Raw genomic sequence first — 27,591 nt, 5'->3', positions numbered from 1 at the left:
TTAAGAAGCATTGCCAGATGTGAACCATGCCTCGCACAAAAGAGCTCTCAGAAGACCTACGATTAAGAATTGTTGACTTGCATAAAGCTGGAAAGGGTTACAAAAGTATCTCTGAAAGCCTTGATGTTCATCAGTCCACGGTAATACAAATTGTCTATAAATGGAGAAAGTTCAGCACTGTTGCTACTCTCCCTAGGAGTGGCCGTCCTGTAAAGATGACTGCAAGAGCACAGCGCAGAATGCTCAATGAGGTGAAGAAGAATCCTAGAGTGTCAGCTAGAGACTTAAAGAAATCTCTGGCACATGCTAACATCTCTGTTGACGAATCTACGATACGTAAAACACTGAACAAGAATGAGTTCATGGGAGGACACCACGGAGGAAGCCACTGCTGTCCAGAAAAAACATTGCTGCACGTTTGAAGTTTGCAAAAGAGCACCTGGATGTTCCACAGCACTACTGGCAAAATATTCTGTGGACAGATGAAACCAAAGTTGAGTTGTTTGGAAGGAACACACAACGCTATGTGTGGAGAATCCAAAGGGTTCACATACTTTTTCTTGCAACTGTATATTATCCTTTTACTTTCTTATCAAGCTTGAAAACACTTCTTCATTGCAAATGAAACGGGACCTCACTAAAGGCTACTAAGAATATAGTTTTGGTTAAGTTTATGCACGTTGTGTTCAGGGAAAGGTCATGGTTAGGGTTAGGGGCTAGGGTCAGGTAAGGGAACTTCATCCTTATGGTAACAATGATAAACTGTGAGTCATAGGTCATATTATGCAAATGTTCAGGTTTCATATTAGTTTTGTGTGCCTCTACTATGACATGTTTACATGCTTTCGGTGCCTTAATTTTCTCATACTGCCTGTGCTGCAGCACCTCTTTCCCCCCTGGCTCTGTTGTGATTGTTCTTAAGGATTTCCCGCCCCTTAGCCTATCAATTACAATGCGTTAGAGCGCGTACAGTACCAATAGAAGCACGAGTGTTTGTGACAAACTCCCTCTGGAGGGAACTTTTGGGTTAAAGCCTTTGCAGACCGTTTACATCCATCCAGACCAACACTCCTTTACATGGAAATGTTTCGCTCAAACAGCCTGACTTTGATGAAGATTTCATGTGAGGACATTACATATTTAAAATGTAAAAGCCATGTTCATGCGGCCATCCATTTGGCTCTAGCAACCCATATAGTAGTACTGTCTACTGAAAGGCATGCTCGGTTTAACATGTCCACCGCTGCTCTGATGTCAGATTTAGGCCCGACACTTCCACTTTGTCTCCCCAGGTGATATGTGGTTTTGACAAAACAGTGGTAGAAAAATGAAAAGTTTCCCCCTTTTTTTTGAGCTTGAGTTGAGTGGGGAAGATTGATAAGAGTGCAGTCCAGCTGTGCCCCGCCCACATAATTTGGATGTGGATCAGCCCCCAGGCTTCATAAATCCCAAAGCAGGGATCAGTGCAGAGAGACACAGAGCAGGCAGCGCACATCGATCAGTATCCATCACCCAGGAGGACTCGCACTCAAACTGATGCAAACTTAACACTTCTCTGTACACACACATTCTCTATGCTGTCCGACACCCTGCAATAATTCAGCTAGACCAAGACTATGATGTGCTGTAGTGCAAGTATAGACTGTCAACAAATCTTGGCTGTGGTTTAAGATGAACAAATACATTTGAATTATGGGTTTACTGCCCTTAATCATTTTTAGTTTTCATCATTATGTATCACACTTTATATTTCCCATTCACTTCAAAGGATCAGTTCAACCAAATGCGGTATAATGCTGACAGTAAATGAGGGTGGATGGTGTGCAAAAAAAGGTCCCATGGTTGGATTTGAATAACGGAAGTGGCAGTGAAATTGTCGGCCCTTTCAACCCCTACCCTAATGTATTCAAAAGGGGTCCCATCTTGCTGTTAGATCACTGTGCTTTACTTCTTTCTTTATTGATGAGGACAGAATAACAGCATTCAGTCAATTCCAAGACCCGCAGTGCTAATCAATATATCCTGCTGAAGCCTATCTGTGTGGGTATGTAGCAGATCTGGTGGCACATGTTATCACAGTTGTGTTATGTATTGCACAGACTGTAGTATAAGTGCCGGCAGTTAGTAGTTTACTGAACATAGTAGTTAGCGGCTAGATAAGTGCCACGCTGTGAGGTGGTCTCATCTAATGTGCCACTAAATTGCTTGATAGAGGCAGACAGCTCCCTCTCCACCCGGCTCTCTCTCCCTGTCTGTATCTACCTTGCTTCAGAGCCAAGAGGATGTGCCCTGCCGTGCCTGTCTATCATAATCATTTCAATATAAACTATGTAGGGCATGTTTAAAACCCACCAGTCCGATAAACGCCCTTTCATCTGCGCTGACAGACGAGTCGGTTCAGCCTCTCACGATGACAGACGCCGACTGGAGGAGGCATTTCATCACGGGGCTCTCGTGCCGACAACTGGGTGAGAGAGAGAGGGAGGGAGAGGGAGAGAGGAAGGAAAAAAGAGGTAGAGAAAAGGGAAGAAGATTTTTTTTTAAAAACAGTTACCAGATGTATGATTAGAAGGTACACACCGGAGTATGGATGAGTTATTGTGTGTGTGTGCGTGTACGTGTGTGTGTGTGTGTGTGTGTATGTCACTCTGTGGGTTAATTGGCACACATTTAGTCGGTTGCATGTTAGTCAATATTTGGTGTACTTATAAGCTTAATGGAGAGTGTGTGCGTGTGTGTGTGTTCTTGCAGTTGTATGAGTGTTTCTGTGGATAGCGTGTGGTCGGGGAATGGTACAGTGCACAGTGTGGCACCTGAAACACGTCCCCACTGGCCTGCATTCCTCTTCTACCTGAAAAGACCTGAAAGCACACAAACACATAGTCATATCAAACTAAGACAAGGACTTGATCATATCCACTTAGCAAGCAGCTAATAGTCTTCTAACAAAAGAATACCATGACCACTAATGCATGTTAACAAACCCAGAGACGGTTGTCTGGTTCCAAATCCAAATAGATTTTTTTTCTGGAGAATCCAAAAGTAAGTTTTAAATGTTAAAGCTCACAATTAATCTGGAGCTGTAACAAGCTACAAGATTCCTGGACATCGCAACCTTTGTGGTAACACCGAATCCAGGACAAATGCCTACTGCACTCGTTCCCTTTAGTTGTGGTGGAGATGGAGGAAAGAATGTTTTGTCGAACCTTTCTTGAAGTTGCACAGAAATTGGCGCTAGCAGACACAGTCGTATATGTTGTATGGTGGTATGTGTCGCGCAAATTATACGGAGGGCAATCACAGCAGCTCTCTGGTTTGTCGAGGCTTTTTAATGTTTAGTCCCAGAAAATGGTCAGACTTCATGCGAATATTTTGGAAATGATGTTACAATAGATTTTAAAGAAGTTCAGATTTCTCTTACCAGTTTGTCCTTTTTTTATTGCAACACCTGCATATTTGTTTATCTGTCTGTCCCTGTCGCATTAGTAAGGAGTCACAGTCATCAATTACCCCATCAGTGTCCACTTTCATCAACCGCACTGAGCCTGTCATAGTGCCATGTTCTCCATCACCTTACATGACTGCACCACGGCCAGCAGTCTTGGCTCTAGTCCAGATCACTGGCTGTTTTATTGTTGTGTAAAACTGAGTTTCCCTTGGCACACATGCCCCTGTGGAACCGTTGTTATTAAACAGAATCACGTGCTTAGGTCTTTTAATACCTGAATAAATACACGCTACCTCCTGGCCTGATGTCTGTCCTATCCACCGGCAACACCCAGCGAAGAAAACCAGCGCTCTCCAAGAAAACTAGATCCCCTGCACTAAGTCCATAATTATTTGTAGAGGTTCGGGTTTCTGCAAATGTATTCCATTTAATTGGTTTTTACTGCAAATATTTGGTAAAACTATATTTGGTAAAAGTCTTCGCTATGCAGCTCGTACCCTGGGGGTATGATTAGCACATTCCTACAAGTAAGTCTAAAAAAGGTTTAAGTGACAATTTAAGTTTTATTAGATGCCAGTTTCCGTCGATTCTTTTTCCATCTTTCTAGCCTCTTACATAACATCCTCACCCTGCGCTTGACCTCTCTCTATACGCCGGGGTCAGAGGTGAGAATTAGCGTTCATTTACTTTGCCCTTATTGCTGGCGGCTGTTTTAGGCGGCACGCTAATCAATAAGGTCAGTCTTTATCAGGCAGCTGAACCCCGCAGCAGCATCAGGGTCTCTTCTGGAGTCAGGTTACCCATTCCAAACATTAGACTCCTCAAACACAGCCCCCGAGGCTCACAGAGGACCAGGCGGGGGGGGGGGGGGGGGGGGGGGGTGTGGTGCTTGTTTCCTTTGGCCCAAGTGGATGTTAGTGATCCTCCTCAGCTAACAGTGTCTGTGAGGAATTCACTTGAAAAATATCTGACCTAGGAAAAAATGAATACCCTCAAAGAAATTGATTAAATACCAGGGGATTCAATTAAAATGACATTGTGTTGGAGGCCTTTCAATCTGTTTACCTTCATATTGTGGTGAAAGTGAATTTTAATCCTGCTCTTTTTTCTTCTGAGCCATACAACTCCTCAAACATGTGCTTAACACTGCCAGGCCATCCTTACCATAACACTACTTTGGGAGATACCAAATTGAGAGGGCTGCTGGTGTTGCCATCACCACCATTTTCCATTTCTGCTAATTAGTGTCTCTTAATACTACTAACTAGCCCTTTATTGTCACATGAATTAATCGTGTCCATCGATATGTTGCCGTGCAGTTCAATATGCTCATCTAAGAGTTAATAATTGAAACATATATTGGAGAAAACTTTTTTATGTTTGGAAAAATGTAATGTTTGAAAGAAATGCGAAAGTGCACTGAAGTTCATCATGTGTTTTTTGTTTGTTGACTGGATCTCTTTTAGTTGCTGTACTCTTGCTTTAATGGCACCCTACTTGGATATTACCGACACCAATTGAATTCTCGATTTCCTTGGGAAACAAACAAGTTTAATACAATGTCATGTTTTTATTGAATGACCATTAACATGTTTCACAACTTGTTCTTAAATGATTTCCTGTCAACAATGTTTTTTTTTCATTTTTAGTCTCACAACTTTCTTTTGCTATGTTCAATTGGGAATAGACTGCTTTTGCCAGGTTTTTTTTCTTCATTTTGCTCGTTAAATTGCTCTTAAATGTAATTCTGGGTAGCTTTCAAAGGCCCCTAAAAGTACTTCATTTGGATGTGTGAAACAGGGAAAATTCCCTGTCACGCATGCAGCTTCATATCTGTCAGCAAAAGATTTAAGCTGTGTGAGATTTTGAGATACAAACTGCTCTTGGCAAAGGAGGAAACTATTGATTGAAGGCTGGAGCAAGATATTGATCGTCTAGACTAAATGTCAGAGATGGATCCCAGGAGACAGCTGTGTGTGTGTGTGTGTGTGTGTGTGTGTGTGTGTGTGTGTGTGTGTGTGTGTGTGTGTGTGTCTGTGTGCAGAAACGCATGGCAGATTGTCAATCTTTGTAAAGTGAAAATGACAAATGACTCACTAGAGTTGGAATCATTGGTGTGAAAGACTATGTGTGTGATTTTTACATTTGTTTGATTGTTGGAAATAAGCAGAGACAATTGTTTTGCTTGGTTCAAAGAGCTAATTAGTTAATTAGGAGCGTCCTCATTATCAAACGCCTGAGGCAAGATGGCTTCTGGCTCTCCAGATGTTGGTGCAAGATGACATCTAGTTGCCCATTCATGAACACACCGATTCTCTCACAATTACATAGTTGTACTGTGTTTAAACAAACAAAAACACATCTCGAGCCATGCTAGCGACGTGGCTCTTTGGAAAATAATGTTGTGTTATTATAAACACGTCCAGGTTTAAACTGATTAAGGGAAATCTTAACAGTTACTAGATGGATTGCGTTAACATTTTGATTGTGATTCTCTGCATTTTCATCTGCCATAAAAAATCACCACATTTATTCAATAATTTTGTTTAAATCAAATCAATTCAAACTTTATTTATTTAGCATTTTTCCTAGACAAAAGTCACAAAGTGCTTCTCAAACCCCCCTTCCAAGGTAATTAAATACCAGTAAACACACTTAAAATCAACAGAAGACAATAAACACAGGACTAAATAAAAACAAATTAATTAATAATACACACAAAAATCATCATAAAAATGAATACATTTAAATTAAAAGACAAGTTAAGAAGGTCTGTCTTGAGTTGGCTCTCAGAAGTATGAACGATCTCTGAGATCCGTTTCTGGGAGGGTGTTTCACAATCATGGGCCTTAAAAATATAAAGATGACATCCCCATCAGCCTCAGTTGCTCCTGTGACCTTGTCAGGTGTAACACTTAAAGGGAAGTTGATGCATTTCTCTGAAATACTTTTTTATGATCTGCTGTACTTGGATTTGACCTCAAGTATACATGGCTATGGACAACACTAAGTGATGGATAAGCACATGTCAAATGGCCTTTGTGCTTTAAAACAAAGATGTGCATGTAAACACAATGACATAAGATCAAAATAGTGCTTAACATTTGTAAAAACAAGCCCTGAAATACTGAGAACTGCCACCCATGGCAGGCCACCCTCCATTCCCCCTTCACCCACTCTCCTTACTGGCTTTTATCTGTCTTCTCCCTCTTCTCCAAACTTTATCATTTCAAGATGTGCGGAGGCTTAATGTATTTATTTAAACTCAAAGCTTATTTAAGCTCCATTAAAGGTAATTATATACCCCGTTATAAGGCTCAGTCATCCCCAGAGTGGCCATTAAGTGTGGGTAGAAAGCGCTGGTTCTGCCAGTGTTTGTGGCTGCCAGAATAATTACGAAGCTGTGTCTGTCTGTGTTGGGTTAGACCAGGGGTGGTATCCACTGTTTTTACATAGGCATTAGAGCGGAGACGATGTGGGCAGAGGGGGAATGTTGTAGGATGGCGTTTGTTTGTTTGTGCATATGTCTTTCTTAACAACATGCCTGGTTGGAGAATCCACATTTCCTCACTCCTGAAGCTTTTCTTTCTGTGGTCTCTGGGCCATGTTTGTGATCTGATTCATTTCAATCCACAAGATGCAGGAGCAGAAAAACTTCAAAATGCCTAGTCTTGATAAAAAAATCATGTAGTCTCAGGATTTGAAAGACTGCGTATGTTTGTAACCCACAGCTAGCCATCCCTCCTGCTGTCTCACAGATAGAGATCAGCATGGCCTGACAAGCTACTGTTGAGGAAAATAACAGAAATATGGATATTATTGATTTCAATCCTTTGGCAGACGATGCTGCAGGTTAGACATGAATAACAAAAGAGGGTCAAATAGGAAAAAGACAAAGAAAAATTAATACAGCCATCATTACATTTTTGCTATCAAAGTGCTGCGAGAGTGGCTTTCCACTTGCATATTAAAGTTTCACAACATGTTGTAATACATCTCAAAGTAGGTATCAGGCTAAACTGTATTTTAGCTCCCTATTCTTGGTGGGATCAAGAACTGTTTTTGTATTACAAGGCCCAAAAGTAGGTTTTAATGACGCCTCCCTAAACCTTTACTTTCCCCCCCCCCCCCCCCCCCATTTACTTTCTACCTTTAACTTACTTGACTTTTGTTATTGAGACATAAAGTTGCTGAATTTCAAACAATTGCCAAAATAAGCTGTAATCTACTGCAAATAAAAATTACAGCAAAATGGCAAAAGTCAAGAGGCGATTTAGTAATAAACTAAGAGATATATTTGTAGGAGCTAACCAATCTAAATACTTCTAATGCCATTAACTTACCTGTCCCGCTCTAAAACTCCATCACTTTCATCCCGCCAGCCAACGGGGAAATCCGTTTTAGCCGAGCCAGATGGAGGGACAATCCCTTTAAAAGTGCGCGGACAGGGCACAGCGGGACATACAGTTTACTACATTTTTACTGAGGCCTGCTCCTTGTGGATTCCTGTCTCGGCTCCATATTTAGATGAAGAGTTCATTCAGCAGAAGCTCCCTGAGGATACAGAGCGAGAGGATCAGGCCAGAGAGGCCAGAATCTACCCGATGGAAAAACACAGTGGCTTAGTTACTGGATGTTTTATAAGGGCTCATATCACGCTACACTGAGGGCCATTTGTGTGTGCGTGTTGACTGGACCTCTATGTGCTCCTGCCACCTTCTCCTGACCCCGTTAATAGCTGAATTGATTGAGTTACACGCAAATTAAGACTAAATAAATGCAGTGTACATATAGCGTCGGAAGCCACAATTTACACAGCACTGATTGTATCCCACCTCCTTCCTTCTTCCTCTCCCCCCCCTACTCTACTTCTCTCTCCGTGGTGTCTTGCCTGAGTTACTCCCCAGCTCAAGGATTTAGGTGTTAACTCCTCACAATATTCATCACTTAGAGCACCAATCAAAAAAGGCTTAGCCTGTGTAATCTGCCAGACTATTGTCCCTTCTCACACCTCCTTTCCTCCTGCTCCTCTCCACCTCCACAGCCTGATCTCACCTTCTTCTCCAGCAGCAAATGGAATGATCTGATCATCACTTTAATTGAGAGATGAGGAGAAGCTAAATGTATTCATAAGAAGTGATGATATGCAGTTTGGGTTCATGCGAGGGCACTGAGGACCGGATGTGCAGGGGAGTGAGGTTTGGATGGTTGGGATTAGTGGAGCCTGCAGATTTGCAGTTGGCGCTGAACATGCTGCCTCGGGCTATAGCCTCATTATTATTTTAGAATCTGCTCCTCTGGAAGTCTGTATCACACCTGGGCTGGAGCTCAGGTATACAGGGTTCATTCCACAGGGATTCAACAGACACTCGCTCCCGTGATCAGAGCTGTCTATATGTTTGTTAGATATGTAAATTGTTGTCAGCATATTAACAGCTTCTCATACTGCTTTTGAAAGTAGTTGAAATCAATGTTTTACTCTCAAAGTGCTGCCAGTATTAGAGTTGTTTGTAAATCCGCTTGCTGATTTATGATTTATTACACGTTGTAATTAACTGAAAAATAGTTATATATCAGGCTGAAAGGAGGCTGTTATCAGCTCTCTCTGACATGATCAAAACTTGGTACAAGTCCCAAATTCATGAACCTTTGCTTCTTATCCCTTACCTTAATATGAGCGTACAAAATAAAAAATAAATAAAAACATTGTCAACATTTTTTTCCAGTTTCGTTCTGGATAATGATGGTTGATGACAGATATAAAAAGGTGACAATAAACCCTTTCATTGGTCGTCACCCACAGTAAAAAAAAAAAAAAGAAGCTTTTATAGATTACTCAATGATAGTCTCTTTCTCTCTGACAGAAGTTAGACTCCATTAGTTCCAGATAACTACCGTATCATAGGATTAGACAGTGGGATCGCTATGAACAAGCCCTGAGCCAACCTCCAATCACTGATTCCACGCTGCCTGCTGCCGATCTGTTAAACAAGCTCGCAACCAGTTTTAAAAGGCAATATGAAGATGAACATCACAGGGAACAAAACAAAAGGAGTCCGCCAAGTGTGTTTGTTAAATGACATGACAGCAGATGTATATACAGTATGTCTGAGTATTTCTCTGTCATATAGCATCAAATGTACAGAAATATTATATGTCAAACTAATCTGTGATATACAAACATGGATTGTTGAAATGTGTTATCGTCTCCACCCAGACATCGACGAATGCCTGGAGAACAACGGAGGCTGCGATCACTTCTGCAAGAACACAGTGGGCTCCTTCGAATGCAGCTGCCAGAAAGGACACAAACTGCTCACTGACGAACGCTCATGCCAAGGTCAGTAACTGACAGCTGTCAATCACACAGATTATCCCTGTCATCAATCAGGCACTGGTTTCATCAACATATAAAATATTTTCTTGACTTGCTTGTCATGTTTCACCTAAAGCTTAAAGGCCTACTGCTTGTGTGATGCTCACAGCAATGCAATTATTACATAATAACATAATATATAAAGCATTGCAGGAACCACGCCATCTTGAATCAAACGTTAACTTATTTTGCTGCCATCTGCTGGACTGGACTACTGGAGCTAGCGATGGCTAATGGCAACGTCGTCAAGTAATTGTATGGCGCAATGTAAACAGGAAGTAGTTATTGAAAAAAAGTAACCCCTCCCTTTATTGATAACATAAGTAATACATATAATTGAACACTTAATTCCTTTGAAAAATGTGGAACTGAGGCTTAAAGGCTAACAACAAATGTCAGTGCTTAATATAAACCTTTCGATTGACAACTTAGCTGATCCCGATTGATCCCACCCATTTCAAAACATAAACAAATTAATCTAAACATTTATTAATCTTTTTTTTTAATTTATTATAACTTCCTTTGCCGAAACATTGCAAGTGTTTTCAAATAATTCATTACGTTTTGCCAACCCTGACTCTCGCGTGGTTGATTGTTCACATAACGGTGCCGTACAAACTCAATGGATCAGTGCAGCGAAATAAATGTGTAAATAAGAAACTGGAGCCTTAGAGCAAGTGTGCGTCTGTGCTGGAGTAAGATGAGAAAATAATTATCAATTAGATCTCTCCGAGAGTCCAGGGATACTTTAGTTCCTGTAGGACATTAGCCTAGCGGAAATATACACACATCTGCAGTCCTTGTGTAAGCGAGGCTACAGTAACATCTCAGTGGACCTGTTGGTCTAACGCTAACAGAAAGTCAATAATAACTAAGTATATTTCAATAAATGTCTAAGTGTTTTTTTAAATATCCATTGCTCTAGTGTGAAGATTTGGATGCGTGTAAACCCATTAATGTAATGTCGTGCAGAGTCATAGCATTTTAGCTAGCTTCCTCAGTGAGTGTGTTGCGTACACGGAGGAGCTATTGTGTTGTGTTTGTAAGACCGAAGGCAGAATCTTGGTTTCAAGTTGCAACAAGTGAGGCAGACAAATACAAACGGATTTTTATTAACAACAAAACCCTGAGGTGCTTTTATCCCTAAGCGTGTGTTGTAATAACTGTGCATCTTTGTCGCTACGTTTAAAGTCTTTAATAATGTGGTGTTGAGTGTTGAAAGACATAAAAGAGTCAGTGTCTATTTCTGACACACCTTTGCCACTGACTGCTGTAGCTGCCAGGTTTCACTCATTGACAGATGCACTGTTTAGCTTCAACATGACCTTAAAAGGAAATGTAACTTTTAATTTTCCAGCCTTTCTTAGTGCTGATGAGCTTCTCCAGGGAAAATAGCTTCTGGTGATACACGACATGCCAGTGCTAGAGGATTTTCCAGTCCTGGCTAAGAAATCCTAAGCACAGAGATCAATCATTTGCCATCGTTGCATACGAATTTTCCACCTTATTGTTTATTTTGTAAAAGTTTAAGAGGACATATGTTTTCATGCTTTAATGTTCAAAAAGATCTTTATTTTGATCGCGCCTTTTCACCCTCTGTCTGAAACCAGAGCCCAGTCTGCTCTGATTGGTTAGCTGGCAAGATCTGTTGTGATTGGTCAACTGCTGAGAGATGTCCCACCCCTTAGCCTATCACGTACAATGTGTTGGAGCGCTAGCTAATAGAAGCACAAGTGTTCCCTACATATGTTACTGAACTGCCTCTGGAGGGAACTTTGGAATTTTAGCCTTTGCAGACCATTTACATGCAATAAAACCTATACAACACATTACAGGAAGTGAAAACCCCCAAATGACACAATAGGGCCCTTTTAGGAAATCATTTTGTCAGAAGAAGATGAACTCCAATAATCACTGTCAAAACAAGTCATCATGACGAGGGCATATCTCAAGGAAAAACACTTCAAACAAACCAGAAATGATTTTATAAATGTCCTTTAACATTCAACAGCTGTTGCCAATTCCAGTGTGCCCAGATCAGCTTGTATAAACTCCGCTTGTGAGCTAGCTCGAAACAGGAAAGCTATTTCTAAGTCCTCACTTGAACAGTTGCCTGGAATATTTACCCGAGCCAACATCCAGGCCTCAACAACTTCCTCCACATGACAAACTCCATTATAACATGGCGTATTTTTAGCCCCTGTAAAGCTCCGCGGAACAGCCTGAAATAAACCAGGTGAGCTTCAAACGCTGGCCTCCATTCCTGATAGGTTAATAATATTTGGTATACATGCGGGCAGGCGTGCACACTCACACACAGACATTGCCGTAACACTGAATGTGGGCTGCCTCCAGCTCAGTACTTTTTCCAGATTGGTTTATTAGAATGAGCTTGTGTCCTAGTTTAGTGCTGAACTCATGTATTTGTTTACTATACTGTCCACCGTGATTAATGGGACGACCTCTTAAGTCCGTGGTGAGCAGCCTGTATTTCTCCATAAATGAGTCATTAGGATTACAATATCTGTAAACCACTCATCCCGCTGACTCCTGCTTCCACAGAGGAAGCGGGACAAAACCTCTTATTAAACTGATTCAAGCCACGATTAAGTCATATTTCCTTTCATTTGTATGGTACACCTTCTTGGGAAAATAGCATGTTTTTATGAGACCTGTGAGCCTAAAATAGTCAAGAATTTCTGAACTGATGCAACAAACCTTACTTTTTTATATATATATATATATATATATATATATATATATATATATATATGCAAAACATGTCAAAAGAAAAAAAGAATTAGTTAAAATTGAAGCAACAGACATTGAGATATCCTGACTTCTGGTTATAGGGACTCCAATAAGATCTATTTTAGGCTCCTATATGTCTCCAGTTAGTAACACAGGCTTTCTGTTATACATTTGCAGGATCATGTCAGCCACATTATTTTGAGGATGAGTGTTACTATCCATGATGGGTAAACATTTATGTGACATTTTGATTATTCAATTATGATGTCTCTTGTCTCGCTCAGATATTGACGAATGCTCCTTTGAGAGGACCTGTGACCACACCTGCATCAACTACCCTGGCAGCTATGAGTGCGTCTGCAAAAAGGGACACATCCTGTACGGCCTCACACACTGCGGAGGTGAGAATCCCACTTCCCTCAGCACAGGAGATTCACATCAAACAGCAAACAGGCCTGGAAGTACCAGTAGAGTAGAAAAGTGTGTGTTTTTGTGTGTATGCGTCTAATAAGGGAAATACATTTTAGAGTGTAAAGGGGAGCGTACACAGGGTAATGTAGCAATGATGAGGTATGTAGAGAACATATATGGAGCACTCATGTTTGTCTGTCATACACTCTTAAAAACAAATGCCTTGGCTCAACAAAGAAAATCAACGCAACAGTTTGCATCAATGTTTATTGAGTTAAGACAACGTCTAATGAAATTGTCTTAAAGCAACAAAGTTATTTGAGTTTGGGGAGAAGGCTTTTCCTCTACAATCAGGTGTTTTTAATTACCACTTACTTAATAATTGGTATTATAAACACAAGTTTTGAAGTTGATTACTCAAAAGATGAAGTTGTTCCGACTAGTTTTACCGCATGATTTAAAAGGAATTTTAAGTTGCATGTACTTAATTACCCTCATTCGGGATACAAGTTTTGAAGTTGATTACTCCAAAAATTAAGTTGTTCCAACTTGTAATACCACATGATTTAAAAGGAATTTTAAGTTGTATGTACTTCATTACCATCATTGTGAACAAACGTTTTTAAGTTGACAACCATTTATAAATTAAGTTGCTCCAAATATATTGTATTCAATAGTTTTTTTTCTTAGCTTTTTCATGTTTTTGCCTTTAAAGAAAGAAATTAATTGATTCCACAACAAAAATATTAGGCAATTCACTTTTTATTTTGAACTGCAGTTGTTTATTTCAACACATGATGTTTCAATCTGGAGAGAATTCATTTAGTTTGAACATTTATTGACACATGCCATATGATAAGGTGCATGAACACCTGAAATCACAGCTGACTGCAGGAGAGAGGAGAACCATTTTATAGTTTGGCTGCAGCACGTTGATTGGCTGCTGGAGAATGAGGTGAAATGTAATAGGTTAAAGAGAACGCCTGTGATGAGCTGATTATATGCAGCTGCGGAGTGAATGTATATACACCCAGTCTTCCTGAAAGAACGATAGTTACGTATGTAACTACGGTTCTATGAATACTGGATGACCGCCAGAGGCGGTGCTTTAGCACTGGATATCTTCCGTCTCGCGCATGCGTAGGTCGAATATTTATATCAACAAAGTCACGCGTGACCGCATAAGTTCCGGTGTTGTCAACGAGTTCAGTCCTATGGAATCTTCTCGCGGAAACACGAGATTCCGAGTGACCAAGAAACTCTGGCGGTCATCCAGTATTCATAGAACCGTAGTTACATACATAACTATCGTTCTATTTCATCCTTACTGACCACCAGAGGCGGTACTTTAGCACTGGATGACCTATACCAACAGAGTCACGAGGAAGTCTGAATACTCCCCCTGCTATAAGGATGGCCTAGGCTGACTCTGCAGGAGGACCACACCCAGCGGGTGAGGGGCGGCAACATTCACCGTGTAGTATCTGGCGAATGTGCTCTGGGATGCCCATGTGGCCGCAGCACATATGTCTTTGCACCTTAGGGAGGAACGCTGTGTTAGGCCATAAGGTGACACCTGAGCCATCTGAGTTCCACCTCAGACACAAGCTGTTCATGGACAAGGCCTGAAGCTCGCTTACACGCTTTGCTGAGGTGATGGCAAGAAGGAGAGCAGTCTTAGCTGAGAGCCACTCCAGTTCTGCCTGAAACAAAGGTTCAACAGGAGGCGAGCATAGGGCATCCAGCATCAAGGGCAGGTCCCATGTAGGGGCCCTTGGGATATTCGGGGGGGCGAAGCCTCAGAGCTCCCCCTTAAAAAGAGGGATACCAACCTATGGCTCCCACTGAGCTGTTGTCAGCCCTTGTGTGTTGAGCTGATATAGCAGCCACATACACCCTGACGGTAGCGGGACACCGGCCGTCGTCCAGGAGGGACTGCAGGAACTCAAGGGTCGTAGGCACCGAGCAATATACTGGGTCCTCATTTCGCCCTTGACACCAGTAAAAAAAAAAAAAACAGTTTCCACCTGTTTTCGTACTGCCTACGAGTAGATGGTGCCCTGGCATTGGAGAATAGTCTTCCTGACATACTCTATGCAGTCGCTCAGCAGTGGGTCGGGCCCTCCAGTGGCCAGACCCACAGCTGGAGGCGGCAGGGGTCGGCGTGCCACATCCGACTCTCCAACTAAGACAAGAGGTCCTTCCTGTTGGGGAGACGTCAAGGCGTCCCACAGCAGAGTCTGTGCAGCAGATGGACAGGCCCGCACCTAGCTGGGTTAAACAAGGAAGTTTAACAGGACAGCCTAGCCAGGCGGCTCCTGCTAGAATCAAGCAACAAGCCTACCAGGAGCAGGGGCGAGAACACTGCCTTCACTGGTTGAGTTGATAACGAATTCCAGATGCAGCGTAACCGGGAGCGGGTGCAAGAACACAGCCTCCACTAGCTACCTGCTGAACGTAAAGAGTAGAGCAATGCTCCTACACGCCGAACACAGAGAGGGATGTAAATGTCCTACACCACGTTACCAGCAGAGAGAGCGGGAGCGAGCACTGCATTCACCTAGGTGGATTAGATAAGGACATTTAACAGGGCAGTTTAGCCAGGCAGCTGCTGCTAGAATGAAGCAGCGCGTCTACCAGGAGCAGGGGCGAGAACACCGCGCTCACTGGTTGAGTTAATAACGAATGCCAGATGCAGCGTAGGCGGGAGCGGGGTGCGAGAACACAGCCTTCACCAGCTACCTGCTGAACGGAAAGAGTAGAGCAACGCTCCTACTCGCCGAACCCAAAAGGGATGTAACTAAACCCATGTTACCAGCAGAGGGAGCGGGAGCGAGAGCACTGCCTTCACCTAGCTGGGAAAAAAAAGAAGTTTCAGCAGGACAGCCTATCCAGTCGGCTGCTGCTAGAATAAAGCATCACGTCTACCAGGAGTGGGGGCGAGAACACTGCTTTCGCTGGTTGAGTGACTGTGTCCAGAGCCACCCCCATGAAGGTTAGGCTCTGAGAGGGGTTCAGACAACTCTTCTCCATGTTCACCATGAGGCCTAGCCGGGCGGCATGAGAGAGGAGAGCCGTGTCCTGGATCGTCTGTAACCGGGATGGTGCACAGATTTACCAGTCGTCTAAGGAGAGGGAGAGTCCGAATGGAACACCCTGAACTGGAAATAACGGCCTCTGAAGGCAAAGCGAAGAAACTGCCTGTGATGAGGCACAATAGGCACATGAAAATAAGCGTCCTTCAAGTCGACGGACGTGAACCATTCCCCCCTGGCCACGGTACGAAGAACGTCCGCTGTGCTCAGCATATGGAAAGGTAAAATCTTTAGGAACTTGTTGAGTCCCCTCAGATCGAGGATTGGGCGAAGTCCACCGCCTTTCTTCCTTACCAGGAAGTAGGTCGAGTAGAAGCCTAGCCAGGCGGCTCCTGCTGTGAGATGGGGTCCACAGGCTCGATTGCACCCTTGGCAAGGAGGACTGACAGCTCCTGGTTTAGGGCGATTTATTTTGCCAGGTCGCTTATGGTGGTCATCTTGACCCGGCTGAAGACTGGAGGCCAGTGTCGGAACTGAAGCTTGTACCCTTGGGTTAGGTGGAAACCACCCAGGGGTCTGAAGCTTGAGCTACCCGATAGTTGAACTGCTGCTGCTGGGAGAGATAACCAACAGCCGGCCCCAGACCCTCAGTACCCTGCCCCCTGGCTCTGGGGGGGCGACGGTTAGGCACCGGATACCGAGGCTGCCTTGGGGGCGAGTTAACAGGACCGTAGCGGGCCAGCCCCCTCGTGGAGCGCTGAGGCCCATGGCGGGCACCGGGGTGAGCCGGTGGACGGAGAGTCCTACATGTCTCTGATAAGGGTGACTGTGTCAGCCAAACCTGGCGACGAGTCTGGACGAGAGTGGACATCAGGCGCCCAAGCTCTCTAGACATCAGAGCGAACGCCTGTAATGAGGCGTCACTGAGGCTGGTAGAGGAAGCGCTAAGAGCATCCTGCTGCGGGGAAGCTGAGAGGGCGAGCATGAGGTGAGAGAGGGAATTGCCTATACGGCCCATGCGCGCCGCTGCATCGTAAGCCTTAGTGAGCAGGTCATCAGTGACCTGACATTGGAGTCGAGGGCACCTGGCCTCCGACCTCAGAGCTTCGTCAGGGGAAACTATGAGGGAAGCAATGGTAGGCTCAACAGCTGGCGTGTGGTCAAGGCCAACTCTTGCCGCATCCTGCATGGCTGCCAGGGCTCGGCCATCGGACGTAAGACTGTAAAGAGCCTTAGTGTCCTCCAGCATGCATGTAACTCCCTCAGATACTCACAAGAGGGAGTAAAGGTTGTGAAGAGTGCGCCTAAAGAACACACTGGCAGGCGCTGTTTCGGGCTGCTGCGCATCCAGCTGCTGGTGAGCCAGTGCCATGCGAATGACGGTACCCATGGAGCCGTCATCTGCCTCCTCCGAGGGACCATGAGCTGAGGTACAGGAGCCAGGCCCAGAAGCATGGGATGGGCTCTCCCCATCCTACTCATCAAATTGAGTGGCTGAAGCTGCCATCGAGAACACATCTAGAACCAGCTCAGCCACGGGTGGGCAGCGGCGTGCTCTGCACGGGCACCAGAATGGAGAGCCAAGAGGAGTGACTTCATCTGGGCTAGCTCAGTAGTGAGTAGGTCCACCCTGGAGGACAGCCTATCAGGCTTAGTCCTCTTCTTGGGCGGTGCACCCGCAGCCTCTGCGGCCCAACGCCTAAGATGGGTAGGTTGGGCTGTGCAGAGTCGACTGTGCAGGGGGAAGGCCACCCTCAGTTAGTAGTTCAACCTCGGCTAGTCTAGCAGCTCCTACCGCACGAGGCATGATGGTGCAATTCATGCACGGGTCCTCCGAAAGGCCCTCCCTCAGATGCTCGAGGCCAAGACAAGAGGGGCAAAGGTCATGGCCATCCTCTGGTTAAAGAGGAGCCATACAAGTGTTAGAGCCGTTAGACCTAGCGATTGCTAGAGCACTCAGCTGACTGTAAATAACTGGGCCAGGAAACAAATATGCAGTGGAGGGGAGTGAGCACAATAGTAGTTAGCTTGAGCGTGAGCACTCTGCTAACTGGGGTGAGAACAATGAAGTCAGTTAATGGTTTTATGCCGTGAGAGGAGAGCGAGAATACTCTCTCCACTAGCGCCGTAGCAAGTTAGCCTAAGCGAGAGCACTCTGCTAACTGAAGGATGGAACGGGTATTAAACCAACTGTGTGCAGTGAGAGGGGAGCGGAAACACTCTTCACTAGCGCTGTAGCAAGTTAACTTTGAGCGACAGCACTCAGTTAACTGGAGGATGGAACAGGAACCAACTGTGAGCAGGGAGAGGGGAGCGGAAACACTCTTCACTAGCGCTGTAGCAAGTTAAAGTGGACCTGTCATGCTATATTTGAATAATATAGTGTAGGACCATACCTATATAAGGCATATTTATACTCTTTATTTTTCAAAATACCAAACAGATCATGCTGATGGGCTGATTCTGTGAGAACAGCACCATCTACAGGCCTGGCATATGTACTACAGCGTCTCCAGCACTTTCGAACGGCAATGTCCGTGGCTGTCTCCTCCTGATTGGTGGAGTTGGCCCAATAGCCGTAGCACCACTTCTGTGACGTCATAGAAGTGTTCAAATCTGGATCAGTCTGTATCAGATCCGTTGCAGCCCCTTTTGAAGAGATTTGGGTATAGAGGAAAAATAGAGAGGGTTGTGTTTTCTGACACTTGGTGAGTTCCCTGGAACACCGGGGACACATATTCATGTATAAAAGACGTACAAAAGTGCATTTTGCATGATAGGTCACCTTTAACTTTGAGCGAGAGCACTCAGTTAACTGGAGGATGGAACAGGAACCAACTGTGTGCAGGGAGAGGGGAGCGGAAACACTCTTCACTAGCGCTGTAGCAAGTTAACTTTGAGCGAGAGCACTCAGTTAACTGGAGGGTGGAACAGGAACCAACTGTGTGCAGGGAGAGGAGAGCGGAAACACTCTTCACTAGCGCTGTAGCAAGTTAACTTTGAGCGAGAGCACTCAGTTAACTGGAGGGTGGAACAGGAACCAACTGTGTGCAGGGAGAGGAGAGCGGAAACACTCTTCACTAGCGCTGTAGCAAGTTATCTTTGAGCGAGAGCACTCAGTTAACTGGAGGATGGATGCACTTTATATGTCGTTGCCACTCCTTGCATATCATGTATTTTGTTTTTTACCATGTTTGTAAAATGTAATTTCCTTCAATGTTTTATGTGAGGGAATGGAAAGTAGCTCAAAGCTAAATCTGGCACTGTTACGCTTGACATATTTAAATGTCTTAAGTGTTCATTACAGTGCATGTCCCTGTCAAATAAACGATTAAATAAAATAACCAATTGTGAGCTGTGAGAGGGGAGCGAAGACACTCCTCACTAGCGCTGTAGCAAGTTAGCTTTGAGCGAGAGCACTCAGCTAACTGGGGATAGATAGAACAATGCCACACAAGTGCGCATGCGCGCAGTGCACTCATAAAACAGGCAGACAGGTCCACAGAAACTACCGGTATGCTTAGTCCTACTTTAGTTACTGTACTGCAAAAAGCAGACGGCGCTGCGCTCAATGAACTTATTAAATAAACAAAACGAAAAATATAGCCATACTTATGCAAACAACATTGAATCTGGACTTGACATTATTCTGATTAGGCCTAGCCTACATTGCAAATAAGCAGACAGCGCTGCTTTTCACACACACACACACACACACCTTGGGTTTTGAAGACTGATAAATCCGAAATGGATGAACAAACTTTGCAGCCCAGTTTCCCAGCTTTGCAGTCTATCCACGGGTATGCCTCTTGTTTCCTCCGCCACATCTCCTCCGTCCATACCTCTGGGAAAGGTGAGCTTGAGCTAGCCAGGGGAACGTTGCTAGCGCAGCTAACGTGCACGTTAGCTAGCATTATCCACGTCTTTAGGCGGCTCTTCTGATGTATTACTAGCAGCTTCACTTGTAGCTTCGATGCTGCTAGCCTCTTTCTTCTTGTGAATTATATTCTTTTTAGAAAATAAGTCAAGTAAAACATGTTAGCCTGCCATTATAGAGCTTTTTCGTTAGTGTTCTTGAGGGAAAGAGCTGCCGCAAAATCGGCGGGCGCGGCGAGCTGGCTCACCGTGGGTGTGTCAGTGACTATGGTCAGTGACCGCGGGGTCAGTATGAATCATACTTTTTTAAGGAAATCGTTTTTATTTTAATTACTGTGAAATGTATTATGTTTTCGTCATTATTACAACAAATACACTTGCAACGATTTTATATTTATTAGACTTAAAAAAAAGATCATGCTCCAAATAAGTGGGGGTGCGGGGGACGCCCACTACACTACTGACTAGCGCTGTAGCAAGTTAGCTTTGAGCGAGAGCACTCTGCTAACTGGGGATAGAACAGGAACTAATTGTGAGCTGTGAGAGGGGAGCGAAGACACTCTCCTCACTAGCGCCGTAACGGTTAGCTTGAGCGAAAACTATCAGCTAACTGGACGATAGAACAGGTAAGGAAACAAATGTATGCGGTGAGAGGGGGGCGGAGACGCTCCCTTCACTAGAGCCGTAACGGTTAGCTTGAACGAAAACACTCAGCTAACTGGACGATAAAACAGGCAAAGAACCAAATGTATGTAGTGAGAGGGGGGCGGAGACGCTCCCTTCAATAGCGCAGTAACAAATTAGCGAGAGCCCCCGGCTAACTTGTACACAGTTATCTCATTAGCTTGAGAATAGATAGCACAATCAGCGATAAATGGTCGCAATCTCACCGGCTGACGTGCAGGAGCGTCCGCTCTTTACCGGTCCGGAGCTCCTAGGGTCCGAGCGGTGAACACCGCAGTCCCCTCCCTTGGGAGGGCGGACAGCTAGCTCGTCGCAGCCTTTGGAGGGCGAGCGTTTTCCTAGCCCGCAGCTCCGATCGAGACGATCACAAGGCTACAGGTAGCGATAAGCTAGGATCTTAATTTTCAATAAGCTAGCTTGGCTTCTACTCAAAAAGTATTTACCTGCGCAGCGAGAAGATGAAAAAGGACTGAACTCGTTGACAACAGCGGAACTTATGCCTTCCGGGGTCATACGAGGTCACACGTGACTTTGTTGATATAAATATTCGACCTACGCATGCGCGAGATGGAAGATATCCAGTGCTAAAGCACCGCCTCTGACGGTCAGTAAGGATGAAATAGAACTTGCGCTGAGCTTCATTTAAATCTTGAAAAAAAAGATAAATAACACAAATTTAAATTGCCCCACAAATAATAAATAAACACATTAACCATATTACCATAGAAATGGGGACACAGCAAATAAATGCTGCCATCACAACGAAGTTAGAGGCCTTTGCATATTAAAACCATGCAGTGCCAAATATGTCAAATCTGTAACGTTTTTGTAAAACTACAGAAACAAACTCTCAATGGCCACCAATCTGCAGATCACACACATCCATTTTACACAAGATGTAACAAAGATGTTTACACTGCCGACAGTCATTATTTCAAACAGTATGAACACATTTAACGCAGAATGCTTGCTCATTTGTTTCCCTCGAACACGATGGTTGCCATCGTATGGTCAGATCCTGGGGTGGACCGGTCACTGATGAAGGCGATATTCATGTCCTTTTGAAGCACATTCAATAATAGGTTAGCGCATAGGAGATAATGAATTAGGTAATTGCATACTTTTTAAACTGTCACTCTTAGCGAATTCAGAGCCATTATTACCAGCTGCTAAAGCAACACTGGTATTGTTTTCACCTATTGAGTCTGCATGTGTGTGTCATCATGGCAATGTGGTCCTGAAGACACACAGAGGTGCTTTTGAGTACTTTGCCTAGTGTTTAAATGCATGTGGACAGATTTTGTCAATCACAACCGTGCAAGTTTTAGTGTATCTAGTGTATCAAGTTTTAGTGTATTCTTTTTTGCTGCTTCCATACAATATTTGAACTGGTTAAGTGAAGAGCGGAAGCCACTTTTCAAATGTTACACTATCCTTTTCCCATGCCATTGCTGTCAACACCTATCCATGCTGAACGTTGCTAAAATATTATGGATTGGGGTGTGGCCAAAAGTGCAATATGCTTCAAAATGTAACTGATAGAGAGCAGTGCTTTTGTCCTGTGTTTTTACACTGTGCCCATGGATTTTATTTTATTTCAAGATTTTTAATTACGTGGCTAAACTCCTTGAAAAGGTCCTCTTCCTTTTCTCCAAGGTACACGACAAGGCAGCGGATGGCTATAGTTCTCTGCGTACTTCAATTGTATTGTGTTATTTTTGAAAAAGGAAAAAAAGAGAAATTACCTAAATGAATATATTCTGAATGGGGGACTGCCAACAACTTGCATTTCAATGACAACTCTAAATAACGATCCTACCTCAAGAAGCATGTCCTTTATCTGCTTCAGCGAGATTCATTTTGAATAAAAAGCGATATCACAATAGTAACCAAAGTATTTTTACTCTCACAGTAGCCTCTACTACTTTCTATCCTCTCACAGAACTATTCACAGTTCAAAGGCTGCTAATTTTGGTCAAACAGCAATTTACCTATACAGTGCAACTACAAGGCTATCTACTGTATTTGAATGACAAAAGATGACACTCAACTTCAAATGTCCTTTGTATGTTTCTATTTGTCTTAACTGTCGGAACTTGTCCCGGCATGTTAAGTGGGAGTGGACTTGAAATCCTTAACTCAAGGTGTAGAACAATTAAGTTATCAAGCCAATTGCATTACTTACTACAACTTGAATTTAGTTTTAAGTCAATTAACGCAGAAATCAGAGTTCAAATTACACACAATATTAAGTTGATGTAATTACCAACATTATTACGTCAACACAACTTATAAATTAATGTTTGCAACTTAAAATGTTTATCTAAATCAATTAACTCACATTTTTATCTTGCAACCATGCATTTAATTAAGTGGAGGTGAAAGGTCGCCTGAATTCGTTTTTAGAGTGTAGTTACATCTTCACTGTCTTTCATATCTCTAATCACATGTGCTTATAATCCCAATATTTTGTCTTTGCTAATATCTTGTTTTATAATGTCTTGTTATTCACACACACCCTAATGGTCTCTGTGGTTGTGTCTCAGACATTGATGAGTGCAGCATCAGTAACGGGAGCTGTGAGCACGGCTGCATAAACACTCAGGGCGGCTACGATTGTGTGTGTCCACCCGGTCAGAAGCTCCACTGGAACAAGAAGGATTGTATCGGTAAGCACCAAGTGTGTGTGTGTATGTGGTGTGTGTGTGTCCACTTCTCTCCACACGAGGCGTGGTGGATTCCTCGCAGCAGACCTGAACACCAGTGTACGTGTGTGTGTGTCTGTGTGTGTGTGTGTGTGTGTGTGTGTGTGTGTGTGTGTGTGTGTGTGTGTGTGTGTGTGTGTGTGTGTGTGTGTGTGTGTGTGTGTGTGTGTGTGTGTGGTGTGTGTGTGTGTGTGTGTGTGTGTGTGTGTGTGTGTGTGTGTGTGTGTGTGTGTCCAGGTGTTTGTCATGGTGATTTGACTCTGTGTGTTCCTCAGAGGCGGTGAAGTGTCTGCCCAATGGGAAGCCAGTACCCCGAGCCCAGCTGACCTGCACCAAGAGCGGGGGGGCAGAGGTCTGCTCACTCTCCTGCCCCTCCAACGCCCTCTTCCTCGCAGGTACACACAAAAACACTTAGTTAAAGTCACACTTTTTCGAAAAAATTAATTATCTTTTTACCACTGGTGTTTTAAAGTGATGAGGTTTATCCAACACTTCCTAACAACAATGTATTGACACTTCAGGGGCTGGAATGAAGGACTATTGGATTGAAAAACTGGGACACTGTTGCTCTGGTTGTCCTTGTCAGTTGTTTTTATTTGTATCAATTTAAACCAAATTCTTAAATTGGGACCTTGCTGTTAAGTTAAGGATGTTGATACTTTTTTATATGTTTTTTGATTTTTGTATTTTCATTTTTTACAGTGGATACCAAAATTATTTACAACAAAACTAATAAATACATAAAATATACCATTTTGAAAATAGGACAAAAGAATTTATGTTGTGCTATTTTATCACTTGAAATTGTTCTTTTGTATAGAGAGTGTGGCCAAGCTGATGTAATGAATGTACTGAAGGAGAGGAGACCAGGTTTTATTGAAGAGGATCATATTATCTAAGAAAGCTATGGATACTTTAAGAATGATTACAATTTGTGTCAGTTTTGTTATATCTGGAAGTGGTCTGGGTGGGAGATCACTTAGATAAAATAAAATGGGGAGAAAAAAAGGGGAAACTATTTCTTGATGGCATTTAAATAAAAAAGTTTACTCTACTCCTGTAAAAAAAAAAAAGCCAGATGGTTTTAGCTGTCATGCTACACACGCTGCTTCCCTCTGGTGGTAACAGCTCGCTATCACAGCTCCTTGTACCTACTCTCCTGTCTGTGCCTCTGATGCTTAAAAAAAAGCACTAACGTCCTTTATTGCTGTACTTGTTGACTCCTCAGGGTGCTTCACTCAGACTGATGTGTTTCTTTTTCCATGTGCAAGCACTTTGGCTGGCAGCCCAGCGTCTCCTCCTCCTGCAATAGTACTTAACACACATCTGTAAATCGATTACATTCTTTGATCGCGCCTTTTTTTCCACAGCGAGCCCATTGCTTCGTTTAACTTGGCTGCCGTGGTGTGAGACTGATGGAGAGCTCTCAGGCATGAAGTGAAATATTTGTTTTCCTGTCTTTCTGGAGCAAAGTCTTAATTTCAGGGGGGGAGAGAGCCATGTAAATTCCTGTGGCTAAATGCAGCCCAGGCTCTTATTTAATCATCTCACTTTTATGACCTCCAAAAACTTCATCCCTCATTTCACACTTGAAATGCTTCTTGGTGCGCATCACGATCGAAAAACAGGGTTCGTAGATCTATCTCATGGGTTTTAATTTCTCAATAGAGGTTCAACAAGTTTCCTCTGGGCTGTTGTTTCTGAATACAGGAGCAGAGTAAGGTCCTACTGCGTTTATACAATTCTTCTTAATCCTCCGAGCTGTGAGTGGCCCAGCGCCGTGCCAAGTGAAACACACATGCCTCCATATCTTACAGATGTTTGATGGAGCAGATGACCCGGTCACGCAGTCCATCAGACGAAATGAAAACTCTCAGCCTCCCTTACCTCTCATCATCATATCTGATTCCTCTTTTCTCACTGTAGTCTAATGTGTGTGTGTGTGTGTCTGTCTGTCTGTCTGTCTGTCTGTGTGTGTGTGTGTGTGTGTGTGTGTGTGTGTGTGTGTGTGTGTGTGTGTGTGTGTGTGTGTGTGTGTGTGTGTGTGTGTGTGTGTGTGTGTGTGTGTGTGTGTGTGTGTGTGTGTGTGTGTGTGTGTGTGTGTGTGTGTGTGTGTGTGTGTTTCTAACAGACTCAGAGAACAGCTACACACTGAGCTGTGGAGTGCCCGTCCAGCCTGTTAAAGCTCCTCCGAAGAGGAACACCACCAGTGCTTTACCCACCTGTGGCGGTACAGTAGGACTTTCTGTTACTATCAGTCAAAATATTACTTTTAGACTTTACACATCTGTTGTTTTTATAATAAATGGTGATTAGCAAATCTGAGTGTCTCTTCTGCTTATGAATAAAGACACGCTGTCCGCACCCATAAAGCAGAAGGCCAGGTTTAAGATCAAAGACGCCAAATGTCACCTGAGGCCCCGAAACAAGGAGAAACACAGAGACTCCTCCAGACAGAACCTACAAGGTAAACACATTGTACTGAGTTTAGCTTCATTTTACACACTACCCTTTTATTTGAAGTGAAATTGTAAAAAACTGCAGTTATTTTTGTGTTGATTAAAACATATTGCTCCTCCTCCTCCTCGTCTTTTTGACCTGGAAGGAGGCCAATTCCCTTGCACAGACGACTGCCAGGTAACATTTGTAAACCTCAAGTGCGACTCTTCTAAGAAGCGCAGACGAGGACGCAAATCTCCTTCCAAAGAGGTTTCCCATATCACAGCTGAGTTTGAGATGGAGATGAGAGAGGAAGAAGCATCAGGTATGTTCTTTCTTACATGATTTGTCTATATCAAATCAGTTTGAAAAATAACAATTGTTTGTAAAATATGGACAGTGTCAGGCTGTGTTTTTCAAAGAAACCTTTAGAATTCGTTTTTTGACCACCAAACCACTTTTTCCTCAGACTCTTGTAACGTGGAGTGTGTGCGGGAAAGGGTGAAGCAGAAGCTGCAGAGCGCCATGCGGACGCTCAGGAAGTCCATCAACAAACAGCAGTTCTACATCCAGTTCTCTGGGACGGAGTACGAGGTGGCCCAGAAACCGTCCAAGGTACTGGAGGGAGCCGAGCTCTGCAGCACGGGACACGTCCTCCGAGAGGGGAAGTGTGGTGAGTTCAGGGTCCTACTAGCAGGCTTGTGGAGAAACGGATTACATGTTACGGGTTTACGTTATCAGCATGCAAAAGAAAGGTAACTGTAGTCTCTTACATTTACGTAAAGAAGGTAGGATCAGTTTACTGGTACATTTCTTTTAAAGGGGGATAACTAGCAGCATAACAATGTTACAATACAATTTAAAATACAGAACTGTGTATTTTAAAGTTCATGCTGATGCATTACAACACCTTTTTGAATTAGGTGAACAAAATGACTGTGTATACTTGAATTAGTTTGATAAAATAAAACAACAGGACAAAGTTCAAAACAAGCCACAAAAGTATTCTTCCAAAGTATTTGCCACTGTCTTCCTCCTCAGTGAGCTGTGGGCTCGGGACGTTCTACAGCGGGGAGCAGGAGCAGTGTGTGCAGTGTCTTCCCGGGACGTACCAGGACACGCTGGGTCAGCTATCCTGTGAGCCATGTCCCGGCATCGAAGGACAGGGCATCGCCGGGGCCAAGAACGTGTCTCAGTGTGGAGGTAACTCCCCATCCCATCATTGAAGCAGGGTTCTTACGGTCATTCAAAACCTGGAAAAGTCATGGAAATTCAAAATGCAAATTCCAGGCCCTGGAAAAGTTATGGAAAACAATATTTTTCCCAAAGTTTTGGAAAAGTCATGGAAATGTAACTAAAGTTGCATCAAATATAATTTATATTTTATCTAATCGCTGAAATAGTAATACTATAATGATATTAAATACTGTATCGTATAGTAATGAAACATAAAATGGCATTTAACTGTCGAGGTATTTTGCTGGTGAGAGATTTTAGTAGAAGCTAGAAAGCCTATTAGATTTGTTTTAGATAGACACAACATGTTTCAGACCTTATTTTCCTGTTCCATGTTAAAATAAACAATTTTCAGTGGTACCGCTGAGAAAGAGTAATTTTTTTGGTCATGGAAAATTAGGTAAAGGTCATGGAAAAGTCATGGAAAAGTCATTGAAAATCATGGGGTGAAAAAGTGTATGAACCCTGTTGAAGTCACTTCAATAATAATAATAATTCCTTACATTTATTATAGCGCTTTTCCAGATGCTCAAAGCGCTTTACAAATACACATTACACATATCATACATGCAATGGTCATGTACTGTGGACAATACCCACAGGAGCAAGTTCAGGTGAAGTGTCTTGCCC

General features: G+C 43.4%; 1 protein-coding gene and 1 long non-coding RNA gene across 5 annotated transcripts in view; one reads left to right on the top strand and one right to left on the bottom strand.

Annotated features, from left to right (window-relative positions):
* The window catches only part of LOC117550651 (signal peptide, CUB and EGF-like domain-containing protein 1), a gene marked incomplete at its 3' end in the record, with an annotated part of 91,370 nt that extends 64,442 nt beyond the window's left edge, over positions 1-26,928 (top strand). For 2 of the 4 annotated variants that reach the window (XM_034223124.1, XM_034223122.1), the window contains 9 exon segments: positions 9,666-9,788; positions 12,860-12,976; positions 23,128-23,250; positions 23,562-23,681; positions 25,418-25,516; positions 25,637-25,753; positions 25,913-26,050; positions 26,195-26,398; positions 26,767-26,928. In XM_034223124.1, coding sequence (XP_034079015.1) covers positions 9,666-9,788; positions 12,860-12,976; positions 23,128-23,250; positions 23,562-23,681; positions 25,418-25,516; positions 25,637-25,753; positions 25,913-26,050; positions 26,195-26,398; positions 26,767-26,928 — 1,203 coding nt within the window. 4 annotated transcript variants of the gene reach the window in all.
* LOC117550652 lies at positions 413-21,052 on the bottom strand. The gene is made up of 3 exons (XR_004569678.1): positions 20,788-21,052; positions 2,353-2,464; positions 413-472 (listed from the first exon to the last, which is right to left on the bottom strand). It is a non-coding gene; the product is annotated as an uncharacterized LOC117550652 (long non-coding RNA).
* Positions 26,929-27,591: the final 663 nt, after the last annotated feature.

The sequence above is a fragment of the Gymnodraco acuticeps genome, unplaced genomic scaffold (genome assembly GCF_902827175.1).
Source record: "Gymnodraco acuticeps unplaced genomic scaffold, fGymAcu1.1, whole genome shotgun sequence".
NCBI classification, from domain to species: domain Eukaryota; kingdom Metazoa; phylum Chordata; class Actinopteri; order Perciformes; family Bathydraconidae; genus Gymnodraco; species Gymnodraco acuticeps.
This window is presented reverse-complemented; position numbering and strand designations above follow the sequence as displayed.